The sequence below is a fragment of the Fistularia commersonii genome, chromosome 9 (assembly GCF_037954325.1).
Source record: "Fistularia commersonii isolate RoL2024-O1a breed Wild chromosome 9, RoL_Fcom_v1.0, whole genome shotgun sequence".
Classification (NCBI taxonomy): Eukaryota; Metazoa; Chordata; class Actinopteri; order Syngnathiformes; family Fistulariidae; genus Fistularia; species Fistularia commersonii.
The window spans coordinates 17,388,288-17,403,433 of NC_141292.1; the positions used below are offsets into that span (position 1 = coordinate 17,388,288).

At 44.8% G+C, this 15,146-nt stretch overlaps 1 protein-coding gene and 1 long non-coding RNA gene across 2 annotated transcripts; both read right to left on the reverse strand.

Moving 5' to 3' along the window:
- Window positions 1-585: 585 nt before the first annotated feature.
- Window positions 586-2,405, reverse strand: pbdc1 (polysaccharide biosynthesis domain containing 1). Its single transcript, XM_086152856.1, has 6 exons — window positions 2,277-2,405; window positions 1,462-1,527; window positions 1,317-1,376; window positions 1,103-1,243; window positions 909-1,020; window positions 586-829 (listed from the first exon to the last, which is right to left on the reverse strand). The coding sequence occupies exons 1-6, from the start codon at window positions 2,304-2,306 to the stop codon at window positions 738-740; spliced, it is 501 nt and encodes a 166-aa protein (XP_086008982.1). The 5' UTR covers window positions 2,307-2,405; the 3' UTR covers window positions 586-737.
- A 10,168-nt stretch (window positions 2,406-12,573) lies between these two features.
- On the reverse strand, window positions 12,574-14,013 carry LOC147231457 (uncharacterized). The gene is made up of 3 exons (XR_015106649.1): window positions 13,724-14,013; window positions 12,794-12,967; window positions 12,574-12,724 (listed from the first exon to the last, which is right to left on the reverse strand). It is a non-coding gene; the product is annotated as an uncharacterized LOC147231457 (long non-coding RNA).
- Between the last annotated feature and the right edge of the window lie 1,133 nt (window positions 14,014-15,146).

Sequence of the window (15,146 nt, forward strand, 5' to 3'; positions counted from 1 at the left end):
TGTGTCGAGTAGCTGTTTGAGTTGTGTGAACGTCTGCTACGTTTAGTGTCGGCATTGTGACTGCAAAAATAAACCTCATCATTTTTACAAGCCCCGCCTCCGGCTCCTCTGTCCCCGCCCCCTTTTCGCCGACGCCGCCCTGATTTCACAGACAAGGGTAAGACCGGTCACCGTGGCAACCACTCTATTACTGTTATGTTTTTACTTGAAACTCTGGCACAACAATTTCCATCGGGATTAATAAAGTTGTTCTCATCTCATCTCACTGCTCCGATAGTAACAAACGCCAACATCCTGTCCTTCCCCCTGGTGGGGTTCGACGATGGATGCGTTGCCGTCGGATACCAGACCCCAGGATCCACTTCCTGGTAGGGAAACCTGCACTTCCTGTTTTAAAAAAAAAAGCCCGAGTTTGATGGTCAAAGAAGGAAAACCTGTGTTTTTCTTTTTTTTCTGAAAACTTTATTGACTTTCTTGCAAATTGGGGGAAAAATAAAATAAGACAATCCGTAGGCCAATCAAGCTGATTTAAAAAAATAAAATAAAAATTAAATTAAAATTTAAAACGTCAGGAGACAAGCTGTGTCATTTCCATGGTAATAAGATCGGACAAGCACAAACGGGTTCAGGCTGTCGGTCCGAGCTGAGACGGATACCACACACACACACACACACACACAAACGAGTCCCTTGAGTCTTGACAGGTGCGTCTCCCGGCAACAGCTCCACACCCACCATTAGCTCTTGGGGTTTTTGGCGTTGAACACGGCGTCATTGTAGCCTTCGCGGTTCCGCGCCACTTCCACGGCGTAGAACTGGATCCTGGTCGCTGGAGGAGGAAGAGCAGCTACGTTCGATTATCCAGTTTTTATTTTTTTTTCCATCAATAAGCGGCGGAGGGAACTCACCGAAGATGGTGTTCTCCTCGGTGTAGCCCTTCTCACAGTTGAGGCGCAGCAGCGTCCCGTAGTTGAAGTCCTCCACGACGCCCTCGAACTGGTTGCAAAACGGACGCCAGCGCTGGGACCAGGAGGAAGAGGAGGAGCAAGGTGAGGGGTTTTCCGAACAAATCTGTTTTCTTTCACAAAATCGCTCCGCCCACCTCCTTCCCCAGCTCCGACTTGAGCTGTTCGGGGTCCAGCAGCTGGACGTCCAGGTCCGGGAAGGTGGTCCTGAAGGACGAGTAGATCTGCTCGTCCTGCTTGGTCAGCTTGAGGAAGCGTGGATCCACCGAGGATATCAGCTGCAAATGGAGAAGAGAGATGTTAGCGCCAGAATGTTCTGCAGACTCGAGTCCAGGGAGTCTTTTCACTCACGTTAAAGTAGACCTCGGCGTGGTTGTAAGCCTTCATCGCCCACATGGCTTCCAGTCTTGGCTGAAAGGTCAAAGGTCAGAGGTCAAGGGATTTCTACACAGAGATGAACAGGGCGTAAAAGAAAATGAATGAAGAAAGGGCTCACGTCGTTTCCGTAGGCATCAGCTGGCAGCGAGAGGGCGTGAGCCGCTGCAGACGCTCCCTCAGGCCCCTGGTAACACACACACACACACACACACACACTTAAATGTAATTACCACTATTCTCCATCGAGTTAAGTCACATCTCTAAGAAATATAGGATAAGTCTTATTATAAGACCTGGAAAATTATGAGAGTTCAATACCTAAACAAAACAAGTCGACAATAATTTAGCAAATAAGTCATTTTCGGGTCTTTTTGTTTCTTGCAGTGATTTATTGATAAATCCAGGGTCACTGTTGATGGAAACAGATAATCGATACATGAGCGATGGTTTTTTGATTGATTACATCCCAGGTATTTATAAATGCAGAACACCTCGATAGTGACTCTCTGATTTTGTTCATTTTCATCAAATTGACTGAAAATAGTTCCTGATTATTTATTGTCAAACGCACTGGTTTCCGGGGGTTCTTTAATATTTATTTTCTGTCTCCAGTTGGGATTGAGTTCAAGAACACAATCAATTTACACATTTTAGTGTTTAATAACACTAAAGGGAGAGGTAAACGGCGAAAAAACGATTAATGTTTGACATAAACGTCTCCGCATGGCAATGTTTATCCTCCACACGTGTTTTCTACCTCCTAGTTAGCGTTAGCCTAGCCTAACTTAGCCTAGCCTAGCCTAGCCAAGCGTCCTTCCGCGGCTCCATCTACTTTTCGGACACACCGCGGGGGCTTCTGACGTCCGGGTTCGCCACCGGGGGAGCTTTACAGAAACGCAAACTCGAGATAAAGGCTCCCAGCTCCGGTCCTACCAAGGAGGAGAGGCCGTTATGAGACGCCATCGCTGCCGAGGATCTCCCACCGGTCCCGGGCGAGTTTTATTACCGTCCGCCGTCGGCGGTCCGTCGGTCGAGGGCGCTGCTACGCCAGTTTTCGTGCGGTGTAGAGGAAGAAGAAGAAGAAAAAATACAAATAAAATAATTATACAAACAGGGATGTTTAAATAAAGCACTTTTATTTCGTAGAGTGTGGCTGTACCGACAATTTGCATTTTAAATGTATTTTTTAAACGCTTTCTCTGTTGTTTACGCTGAGTGACGTATTTCCGGTTCCCCGGTGATGGTGGGCTTCCGTAGATGCTTGATCAACATCGCGCATGCGCAGAGGGCGAAGGTTGCATGAATCAATGTTGTGAATGAGAGGGTGAATTGTTGCATGTCTACATCGAATAGGTATTTTTATTGCATCTTTTCCAACTCCAGGCTTTGTAAACTTGAATGTTTATGGGATTTGAGCACATTTGGTGATTTGTGTTTGTGTGATTATTCAAACTTTTTTTTTTTAATTTTCATTGAACACAAATAGTATAAACAGATAATACATATGTACAAACAAACATGGCTAAATAGAATCGAATGTCAATGATACAAACATGCATGAGGAAATATGAGGATATAAGGACATTCGTTTTGTATGCAATCAATTAACTGTAAGAGTGAGCAGGATTGAAGGCATTTGAGAAATGTTTGATTCTAGAAGAAAATAAAGAAATAAAAGTTAATAAATTAAAATAAAGAAGAAAATTACAAAAAAATAGATAAATGAATAGGTAATTGGCAAGGGGAATACAATATGTATTTAACTCGGTGGTTCTCAAGGAATATCAGTCATAGGCTTCCTATGAGTTAAAGGTGGGACAATAAAACCTATTTAATATGATTAAAACTGAATTCGGGTCAAAAAATAAATACTCCAAAAATACATTTTTTTTGCAGTTCTTTTGCTGTAGGTTAAAATAGTTTCAGAAATGATCAGACTTGCGGTAAAGGCCTAAATTCAAAGTCACTCTTTGCACACCACGTGGTAATCTAATGAGTAGCCTATTGAAGAAGTAAGACATTGCTATGGCTAATATCCCAACGCTCTTTATTGCTAAATAACATTTGCGTTTAAAGAATACTGATATAATTTATGTTGCAGTCATTGATGCCGGTCCGCCAATGTATTGGCAAATACGGCATTCTTTAGCTCATAAAGGCGGATGCTAATGTCAGTGCCTCACTACACGTTACTGCGCTGTACCTGTACCTGCGGCTAATTCAGAGCCTTCAACTAACTTTCTAAGTTGTTTGGACTGAGTTAGGAAGACTGAGAACCTGGAGGGAACCCACAGAGAACCCAGTTTCATGCTGTGAGGGGACAGTTCCTAGATCCGGTCGGAGAGATCAGGAGTTGTAGGAGAACCAGAGGACCCAGGATGGAACCCTGGGGAACACCACAGGTTATTACAGAGGATAGCTAACGCTAACATCTCTAGCTAGCCGTCAGCTTCTGTCATGTCACTCGATGACGGTCGTGCTTCCTCCCTGAACCTCGCCTTTTTACCTCCACCTGCACCTTGATCTCCAGGTGGGGGTTCCAGGACTGACGCCTAAGTCAGAAGATGTTCCTGTTGTTGGCTGGGACTGTGCTGGAGACCTTGAACGGCGTAGGGCGACTCGTCGGCCGCATCATTACATTACATTCAAGTCATTTGGCAGACGCTTTTATCCAGAACAACTTACAAAAAGTGCAATTCAGTCACAGAAGATCCTAAGTACCAGTAGTCGGAACTCAGAAGTGACCACTCAACCAAATAGCCATCTCAGAACCATATACATACATACGTTTGTTTTTCTTTTTTTAGGGTAGTGCTTGGTGAAGACGTATGTTTCAGCTCACGGCGAAAGATGGGCAGCGACCCCGCTGTTATGACCTTTTTTGGGAGTTCGTTCCACCACAGAGGAGCCGAGACCAAGAAGAGCCAAGACCGGTTCGATCGGCAGCCGGGGGACAGTCGCGAAGAGGTGGCAGATCGGAGGGGACTGGTATGCTTGACCATCACCTGGAGATAGGCGAGCACCAGGGACTTGAACTTGATGCTGCTACCAGGAGCCAGCTAGGAACATAAGAAGGGGAGTTGTGTGGGAGAATTTGGGACGGTTGAACACCAGGCAGGGGTGACGCTTTCTGAATAAGCTCCAGAGGCCTGATGGTCACCGCCGGGGCACCGGCAAGGAGGGAGTTGCAGTCCAAACGCGTCGGAGCTGGCGTCGAAGCTGGACTTGGCGAGGAGTCCAGCTTCTTGTCCGGCAGGAGCGCGTCAGCAGGAGGGAAATCGAGGGCCTGACGGAGCCGGTGGAGCACCGGGAGGAGGAGCTCCGGGTCCGGATGTCCGACGAGCTCAAGGCAGAGGAGCTACAAGGGGCACGGGAGGTGCTCCTGTTGTAGATGCTCCAAAGAGTGAGCGCATTTGAAGACATACAGGAGGTGAGTTAGAAAGGGAAAGGGAAGGCTTGACCTCCTGCAGAGAGCACAGCAGCTGGATGTCGTACTCATTGCTGGTACTCATTTGTACGTTATTAGCGTATTTTTCGCACTATAAGGCGCGCTTAAAATCCTTAGGTTTTCCCAAACATCAGCCGTGGGTTATTGAGCGAGTGACAGTTCGATTAGACTGTTTTGTTTTGCTTTATATACCGTAGGTTTTAAAATGCAGCTAATTCCCGCAAGGAATTAATAAAAGTACAACAAAATCTAAATATAGTCATTTAAACCCTATATTTCTTTATTTACATGTAATCTAGTCTTGTGTGGTTTTGGAGGTCGAAAGTGCTGTTGTTTTGGGAAAAAAAAAGGTTTGTTTTGTTTATTTTTACAAGATTTGATATATGTACCCTATATTCCGGACTGTTGAGGAAAATTAATTTAAAAGAGACCAAGAACAGACATTTCACCTTGAAAGGCAAGTTATAGTGATAATAAAATAGAGAACAACAAGGGACATTATCTGTTGGCAGTGCCAATAGATAATTGGTAGCCTTCGGACTACAACCGCCGCCATTTTGGTAGTTTTCCGAAGTGCCGCCATTTTTGTAGTCCCTCAACACACACAACTGCATTTCGGATCGTCAAATAAACTTTATTAAGGGAGTTTATTGGTACTTTGTGTCAGGACGTGTGCCTTATTAACCTAAAATATCATTATTGTTAGATATTGACATTTCAGATATTTCTCGAGACTGTTCCACTCATTTGTAATTATTCTTCTTGAACGAAGGTTGGTATCATTATTGAGTTAATGATACCCCAAGAACTTTGATTGATAACTAATAATCACCGGAAGTTGTTCTCCGTGGTCTCCCCGAACTCGACCCACGCTCAAGTTTCTGCCTCGGCAACCACCTCCAACCAACTCCTGACAGGGGACTCCGCTAGACGAAACCTCATGTTACATTTGGAGTCACCACAGGGGTTCAGATCAGGGGGGCGTTCTTTCCAATCACGCCCTTCCAAGTCGCACTGTCGTTGCCCACGTTGAGTGTTGAAGTCTCCAAGTAGAACAAGGGAGTCCCCACAAGGGGCGCCTTCTGGGTAAAGTGAACTGTTGTTGGGTGCATGGGGTTAGGCTACCCTCTCGTCCATCGGGTTGAACCCCAACAGGGTGCAGGGGGCACGAGACGGGGGCGATCAATATGCCCACACCTGCCCGGCACCTCTCCCCAGGGGCAACTCCAGAATAAAACAAGAGTCCAGCCCCTCTCGAGTGGCCTGGTTCCAGACCCCGTGCCGGGCTCCCTCCCCACCAGAGAGGTGACGTTCCATGTTCCAAGAGTCAGCTTCTGCAGCCGAGGACACGGACCACCAAGGTCCACATCTCCGGCTACCTCCCGGCTCGCACCGCATCCCCTCGGCCCTTCCTGTGGATGGTGAGCCCAGGGGACCGATGTTGATCCTTCGGGCCGAGCTCCATGGGTGAAGGCGCGACCACTAGGCGCTCCCCATCGAGGACAAGGGCAAGGGACAACTGGGTCCAATGGTTTTCTTCTTCATGGGAGGTCTTCTGAGCCACGTTTTGTCTGGTTCCTCACCTGTTTGCCCTGGGTGAGCATGAAGCCCCCGACAAGAGGATCTCTGGGACGCGCAAACCCCCCCACCACGGTACGGTGGCAGCTCATGGAGGGGATTTGCAATGCCAAGTTGAGCATTTCTAGTCTAGCACCGGCAAAACTAATGGAACGCTTCCTTAACCCTTGTGCGATCTTAACATTGTGTTTACTCCCCTTGTCCTACGGGTCAAAAATGACCCATAAGACAATCTTTGTACCCTAGAGGTGTACAGCCCACATGGAAACAAACAAAAAAGAAATATCACTTTTTCTAATTATGGGGTCTCTTTCGGAAAAGTCATAACATTTCAAGTTGAAAAAAAAGATTGAGGTGTTTTTTCTACAGCTTAACATGGTAGTGGGTCACTTTTGACCTGCAAGACAACACAATGGTTAAGCTGTATGGAGATGGGGAATACAAGAACACAACTCTTGCTGAATTCAAGGTCAGGACATATCTTTGCAGCAATCCTTTTTCTAAGATGCTGGACATAAAAAAGAAGAAAGGGAACGGACGTTGGTGCGAAAATGACATGAGAGCAGAAGCAGAAGTCACAGTGTTCATTTTGCGCAATAGTAAAACATAAACTATGTCTTGATATTGAAAAAAAAATCATATTTTTTTTCCAATAAAAAAGGCTTCGGTGAATGCGCATGTGAAACTGGTGGGGTTCAGCACCTCCAACAAGGTTGAGAACCGCTGAGTTAGAGTTTCTAACTCACTCCAAACTTTCTTTCTGCAGCTTGATCACCTTACGGAGGTCTGGTTTTGGCGTCACACTCAAAACTGAAGTGGACAAACACACTACGGGCTGATCCAAACCATGAAAAAAGGTGCGACTTATAGTCCGAAAAAATACGGTATATTGTTTGTGTGTACGGTCGGGAGTTTTGTGAGAAGACTTTTATAAAAAAACGGTTGATTTTGCAAAGATTTACTTTGATATTTGTATGTTCGCATTTAATGCTATATATTTACATTGGTTATTTATATATATATTTTTTTTTTATATTCATATGTTTTTATATTTATATATACAAATATATTTATAAAAAACATTTATATATGTATATATTATATATATAAAAATATTTATATATATATTAACTATTTTAATATTTGAATATTTATATATATATTTGTATTTATATATTTTTATATTTATATATTATTATAATATATATATATATATGTATAAATACAAATGTAGCCTTGCATAAATGCAGAGGGTTGTGTCAGGAAGGGCATCCGGCGTAAAACGTTTGCCAAAAGTTTCAATCTTTGTCGTTACTGCTAACAGTTAAGACAAAACATATTTCATTTTATTTCTTATTCTTCCTCCTTTCTACTATTATCTATTACTGTTATGTTTTTTTACTTGAAACTCTGGCACAACAATTTCCTTCGGGATTAATAAAGTTGTTCTCATCTCTCATCTCATCTCAAAACCAAACATGCGAATCAATTATAATAACCAGATTATACCGGGTTAACCCAGGTTGACAACGACCACCATTGGTACCAGTGACCTACAGGGAGCCATGCAAGATCTCACCCCGTGGGGTCAAAATGACCACAAGAACGGTGAGCAAAAATCCCAGAACCACACAGGGGGACCTTCTGAAGGACCTGCAGAGAACTGGAACCAAGGTAACAAATCAGTAACACACTTTGCTGCCAGGGTCTCAACTCCCCCTGCTTAAGACAGTACAAGTCCTGCCCCATCTGGGGTCTGCTAGAGCAGTGTTTCCCAACCACTTTGCAAATATCAAAGTAAATCTTTGCAAAATCACATTAGCGTGCCGTGAGAGATCATCAGGTGTGCCGTGGAAAAATGCCCACTTTCACCTGATTGGTCTGAAAATTATTTATCCAACGCTAATAATGTGTCTTCCTATGTCTATGTGGGCAGCGTGTCCTAACCCTTCCATGGCAACGGGTAGTGAATTAACCTGTGTGTCAGAGTGATTAGTGACGCTTTGCGTGATACATTTTTAAAATAAAAAGTACTTGTATCTGCGTAAACAAACAGGCAGCCTTGTTGGAAACTACCAAGACGAGTGAGAAATCAGTGAAAGCTGCTATAAAGTTGCTGAACTCGTCTCTAAATCCAAACAGCAAAACATTAATACTACCTGCCGGCAAAATCATCGTAGAAGAAAATATCATTTTCAGACATATTGATGACATGTCTTCGAATATTGCAAAAAAGTGTTCTGGAAAAGTTGCACATCAGTGGTGAAATTTGCATTGCAACTTGACGAATCTACAGATATTAGATATATTAGATTTCACACTAAGTAAATTGAGACGACGGTTTCATTCTAATTCGTTAAAAAATGTTTTGGACATTTTTATTTGGTGGTGCGCCGTGTGATTTTTCTAATGTAAAATATAGGTGTTAAACTCTGGCCCGCGGGCCAAATTTGGCCCGTATTGTTATTATATTTGGCCCGCAAAGCCATAACAAATGACTATTAGAGCTGGCTTGGATAGTCTACAGTGCACGTACTGCTAATTCTACAAATTCCATCATTTTCTGCTGGTGTTTTGGCAGGAAAATCACAACAGGACCCATAGACGCCCTCTCCTCTGTTGACAGTAGTCATAGCGACCTTATGCTAATGCTAGCACCCTGCTACATAGGCTGAAAACAGGATTTTGCAAATATGCGATATTAAGTTATATATATACTGCTCAAAAAAATAAAGGGAACACTTGAACAACACAATGTAACTCCAAGTCAATCCCACTTGTGTGAAATCATAGTGTCCACTCAGGAAGCAACACAGATTCATTTTGACTTGTTTTAAGGACATTACATCAAAGTTGGATCAGCCTGGAGTTTGTTTTTACACTTTAATTTGGAGTGGGATTCCTAATCCAGACCTCCATGAGTTGATACAATTGATTTCCATTGATCGTTTTTGTGTGATTTTGTCGTCAGCAGATTCAACTGTGTAAAGAGCAAAGTATTTCATAAGAATATTTCATTCATTTAGATCTAGGATGTGTTTTTTAAGTGTTCCCTTTATTTTTTTGATCAGTGTATATATGTATATATAACACCCAAAGAGCCATTTGGACCCGATTTCCTCGGAAAAGAAAACATTGGGAGCCGCAATTACTTTTTGACGTCTAAAATAAAGGTACCACTGTATATGTTGCTTTTTATTACACTTTACACTTTAAGGCGGCACTGGCCTGTGCCTCTCCAAGCCTGCCTTGGGTGGACACGGAGCAGCGTCTCCCTGTGCCGGTCCCAAGCCCGGATAAATGCAGAGGGTTGCGTCAGGAAGGGCATCCGGCGTAAAACTTTTGCCAAAACCAAATATGCGAGACAACCAAAACTATACCATACCGGATCGGTCGCGGACCGGGTTAACAACGACCGCCATTGGTACTGATGACCTACAGGGTACTAATGGAAATTGGGCTACTGTGGGTCGAAGAACAAGAACAAGAAGAAGGAAAGAGTCTGGGACTGAGAGTAGGGACTTTGAATGTTGGGACTATGACAGGAAAAGGTAGAGAGTTGGTCGACATGATGCAGAGAAGGAAGGTGGATATACTGTGTGTCCAGGAGACCAGGTGGAAAGGTAGTAAGGCTAGAAGCTTAGGAGCAGGCTTTAAGTTGTACTATTATGGTACTGACAAGAAGAGAAATGGAGTAGGAGTTATCTTGAAGGAGGAGTTTGTTAGGAACGTCCTAGAGGTGAAAAGAATGTCAGATAGACTTATGAGTCTGAAACTGGAAATTGAAGGTGTGATGCTCAATGTTGTTAGCGGCTATGCCCCGCAGGTGGGATGTGAATCTGAAGAGAAGGAGAAGTTCTGGAATGAGTTAGATGAAGTGATGCAGAATATTCCCAGAAATGAGAGAGTGGTCATTGGTGCAGACTTCAATGGACATGTTGGTGAAGGCAATAGAGGGGATGAAGAAGTGATGGGCAGATTTGGTATCCAGGATAGGAATGCAGAGGGACAGATGGTGGTAGATTTTGCAAAAAGGATGGAAATGGCTGTAGTAAACACCTTTTTCCAGAAAAAACAGGAACATAGGGTAACTTAAGGTAAGAGTGGAGGTAGGAGCACGCAGGAAGACTACATCTTGTATAGACGAGGTAACCTGAAAGAGATCAGTGACTGCAAAGTAGTTGTAGGTGAGAGTGTAGCCAGACAGCATAGGATGGTGGTTTGTAGGATGACTCTGGTGACAAGGAAGATGAAGAGGACAAAGGCAGAGCAGAGGACAAAATGGTGGAAGCTGAAAAGGGAGGGGTGTTTTATGGTTTTCAGGGAGGAGTTGAGAAAGGGTCTGGGTGGTCAGGGTGAGCTTCCAGATGATTGGACAACTACAGCTAGTGTTATCAGGGAGACAGGTAGAAGAGTACTTGGTGTGTCATCTGGAAGGAAAGTAGATAAGGAGACTTGGTGGTGGAATGAGGAAGTGCAGGAGTGTATACAGAGAAAGCGGTTAGCGAAGAAGAAGTGGGATACTGAGAGGACTGAAGAGAACAGACAGGAGTTCAGGGAGGTGCGGCAAAAGGTAAAGATAGAGGTAGCAAAGGCAAAACAAAGGGCTTATGATGACTTGTATGCTCGGTTGGATAGTAAGGAGGGTGAGAATGATCTATACAGGTTGGCAAAACAGAGAGATAAAGATGGAAAGGATGTACAACAAGTCCGGGTGATAAAGGACAGAGAGGGAAATGTATTGACAGATGCTAGAAGAGTGATGGGAAGATGGAAAGAGTACTTTGAAGAGCTGATGAATGTGGAAAATGAAAGAGAGGCAAGGGTAGAAGAGGTGACTATTGTAGACCACAAAGTAGCAGAGATTAGTAAAAGTGAAGTGAGGAAGGCATTGAAGAGGATGAAGAGTGGAAAGGCAGTTGGTCCTGATGATATACCTGTGGAGGTGTGGAAGTGTCTAGGAGAGGCAGCGGTAGATTTTCTGACTAGATTATTCAACAGTATCTTAAAGAGTGAGAAGATGCCTGAAGAATGGAGACAAAGTGTGATGGTGCCTATTCTTAAGAATAAAGGGAATGTGCAGAATTGTGGCAACTACAGAGGGATAAAGTTGATGAGCCATACAATGAAGTTATGGGAAAGAGTAGTGGAAACTAGACTGAGAGCAGAAGTCAGCATTTGTGAACAGCAGTACGGCTTCATGCTTAGAAAGAGTACTACAGATGCAGTATTTGCGTTGAGAATGCTGATAGAAAAGTACAGAGAAGGCCAGAGGGAGTTGCATTGCGTTTTTGTAGACCTAGAAAAAGCATATGACAGGGTGCCAAGAGAGGAGCTCTGGTAGTGCATGAGGAAGTCTGGAGTGGCAGAGAAGTATGTTAAACTGGTGCAGGACATGTATGCTCGCTGTGAGACACTGGTACGGTGTGCTGTAGGGGTAACAGAGAAGTTCAAGGTGGAGGTGGGACTCCATCAGGGATCAGCTCTGAGCCCCTTCTTGTTCGCAATGGTGATGGACAGGCTGACAGATGAGGTTAGACAGGAATCCCCATGGACCATGATGTTTGCGGATGACATTGTGATCTGTAGTGAGAGCAGACAACAGGTAGAGGAAAATCGAGAGAGGTGGAGGTATGCTCTGGAAAGGAGAGGAATGAAAGTTAGTCGCAGCAAGACAGAATATATGTGTGTGAATGAGAGGAACTCGGGTGGAACGGTGAGGCTACAGGGAGTGGAGATCAAGAAGCTGGAGGATTTCAGGTACTTAGGGTCAACAGTCCAGAGCAACGGAGAGTGTGGAAAAGAGGTGACCAAAAGACAGCAGGCAGAACTAGAGGTTGCAGAGGTGAAGATGTTGAGGTTCACACACATGCTAAGGGGCTGTAGGAACAATCCAGTCCCATTGGATGTTGGTATAACAACAATAACAATGTTCTGCCGCAGCAAATTTTGAATCATTTTTTTTCCTTTGCATCTTAAAAAGTCATATTTTTCAAAGTTTCCATTTCTTGTATTGCTGCTGTTGACGTTCATTCGACCAATTTCTGGCTTTTAAGCTAAAAAGCTTGCTCAAAGCTTGCAGGTCACCTGATGTGCGGCCCCGGTCCTGAAGCACCTTCACCTCCCTGACCTTTGACCCCCCCCCCCCCCCCAAAAAAAGATGTGGTGCAACCACCACCGCACCTGTCCAATAAGAAGTGCCTGCCGGGTCTGGGCTGGCTGACATCTGGCCCGTAGAGTCCAGCGCCGTGATAAACCTTGGACTCGGACAGAATCTCCCGCAGGTGCAGGAAGTCCCTTCCGAGCTGATCCGGGTCGACAGCAAAGCCCGCCTTCTTGAGGTAGCTGTTTGGCTCTGAGGTCACATGACAGAGGTTAGAGGTCAGGGGGACGGTATGTTTGCGTTTGTGGTGGCGGTGCGTACCATTGCCGAGCTCCCAAGATATGTTGTAGCCACGCGACTCGCAGTAGGCTAGCAGAAGCTGGGCGTTGCTACTGTCCCAGTTGCCGTCCGGCGCCCTTTTCAGGGCGTTGAGCCCGAAGATCAGGTCCAACCCCGAGCAGTTCGCGAAGGAGTTCAGCAGGTCCACTGTCACTTCTGGGCGGACGGGACACGATAAATATCCTGGTGATTAGCAAGCCGGTCGGCATTCGCGCTTGTGTGTAGAGAAGAACCTGGGCTTACGAGCACCCCTGATCACGAAACAAGTCGGCTTGCGAACGAGTTTTCAATCCAAATTTGAATCGAGCGGCGAACGAGTTTCGGCGCGCGAACACAAAAACAAACTTACTCACGGACAGTTGTGGTGTTGTAGCGTAGCGGCAGTAGAGCATGCTACTCTGCGTTATTTACATCATTCAACGTTGTGTTCTGCCCTTAAAATGCTTTTTTTTTCCAGTAAACTAGCCCTCATTATGGTGCTCAAAAAAGTTAAGAATGCTAGTGCTAGTGGTGCTAAGAAAGAAGTTAAGAATTACAGTGGATCTGAAGAATATTAGCTAATCGTGAGAGTGGTGATGCTATTACAGATCTCGCTAATGCCCGAGTCAACTATCTGTGTGATCCTGATGAACAAAGATGGGCTAGCGACAGCCGATGTGGCTAAAGGGGCAGCTACGTTAGCAAAGCAAAGGTCTCAAGTCTTAGGAGAAGTAGAAAAGCTGTTGCTAGTTTGGATTAATGAAAGATAATTTGCTAGTATTTTAGCCATAAATAAACCCCTACAAAATATAAAAGAACGGATCAATGGGAAAAATTGATTCGGTTTCCAAATATTTCAATTTGTGAACGGACTGAAAGAACAAATTAAATTTGTAAGCCAAGGTTCTACTCTATTTTGCTTGTTTGCCTGACCACTGTAGTTGGCACGTGAGAACTCCCGCTTGCGAAGATGCTCCAAGAAAAGTACCCACTCCTCCTTTATGGTGTTCTTGAGCCGTGGTGGCAGCTCCTGCTCCACACACGGCGGGTCTGGACACGCCGGGAAAACAAAAACACAGAGCCTTCAATGTCTAGAACTGAAGGAAAACAAAGTAAATAGTAGTTTAGCTAGCAGTGGCTACAGAAGTAGTGACCACAGAAATTACGGTATTAGAAGAAGTAGCTACAGAAGTAGTAGCAGAAGTACTAGTAGTAGTGTTGGGAGCAGTAGTAACAGCAGTAGCAGTAAGAGCAGTAGTAGCTTAGCTAGCAGCAGTGGCTGTAGAAGTAGAAGTCTTGACAGCAGAAGTTAAGCTAGTAGTAGGTGCAGCAGCAATTAGGGTAGTAGTGATAGAAGAAGCAGCCGTAGTTTGGGCATCAGAAGTAGTAGCATCAGTAGTATTAGCTACAGCAGTGCTAGTAGTGGTGATAGTTGGGGGCAGCGTGGCGCAGGAGGTGGACCAATTGTCTTTGGAACCTAACATTCCTGTGTCAGGTTCGATTCCCCTGCTCCTCCGAGTGTGTCGAAGTGTTGTTGAGCAAGACGCTGTACCCCTAACTTGCTTCCCTGGCGCTGATCGACGGCAGCCTATCGCTCGTGGTTCATCCCCGATGGCTTAAATTATTATTATGCTAGCAGTAGCAAGGCTAGTAGCAGCAGCAGTCACCATTATAGTTGCAGTAGTAACAGTAATAGCAGTAATAATATCAGTACTAGCACTGTATGTTAGACTGGTGCAGGACATGTATGCTAGCTGTGAGACACTGGTACGGTGTGCTGTAGGGGCTAACAGAGAAGTTCAAGGTGGAGGTGGGACTCCATCAGGGATCAGCTCTGAGCCCCTTCTTGTTCGCAATGGTGATGGACAGGCTGACAGATGAGGTTAGACGGGAATCCCCATGGACCATGATGTTTGCAGATGACATTGTGAGAGCAGACAACAGGTGGAGGAAAATCTAGAGAGGTGGAGGTATGCTCTGGAAAGGAGAGGAATGAAGGGTAGTCGCAGCAAGACAGAATATATGTGTGTGAACGAGAGGAACTCGGGTGGAGCGGTGAGGCTACAGGGAGTGGAGATCAAGAAGCTGGAGGATTTCAGGTACTTAGGGTCAACAGTCCAGAGCAACGGAGAGTGTGGAAAAGAGGTGACCAAAAGACAGCAGGCAGAACTAGAGGTTGAAGAGATGAAGATGTTGAGGTTCTCTTTGGGAGTGACCAGGATGGAGAGGATCAGGAATGAGTCTATCAGAGGGAAGGCACATGTTCGATGTTTTGGAGAGAAGGTCAGAGAAGCCAGACTGAGATGGTTCGGTCATGTACAGAGAAGAGATAGTGAATATACTGGTAGACGGATGC

Coding starts and splice junctions, on each gene's coding strand:
- pbdc1 (XM_086152856.1), bottom strand. CDS start 2,306: ATGGCGTCTCATAACGGCCTCTCCTCCTTG. Junction 1,528..2,276: donor ATAACGGCCTCTCCTCCTTG/GTAGGACCGGAG, acceptor GTGTGTTACCAG/GGGCCTGAGGGAGCGTCTGC. Junction 1,021..1,102: donor AGTCGGAGCTGGGGAAGGAG/GTGGGCGGAGCG, acceptor TCCTGGTCCCAG/CGCTGGCGTCCGTTTTGCAA.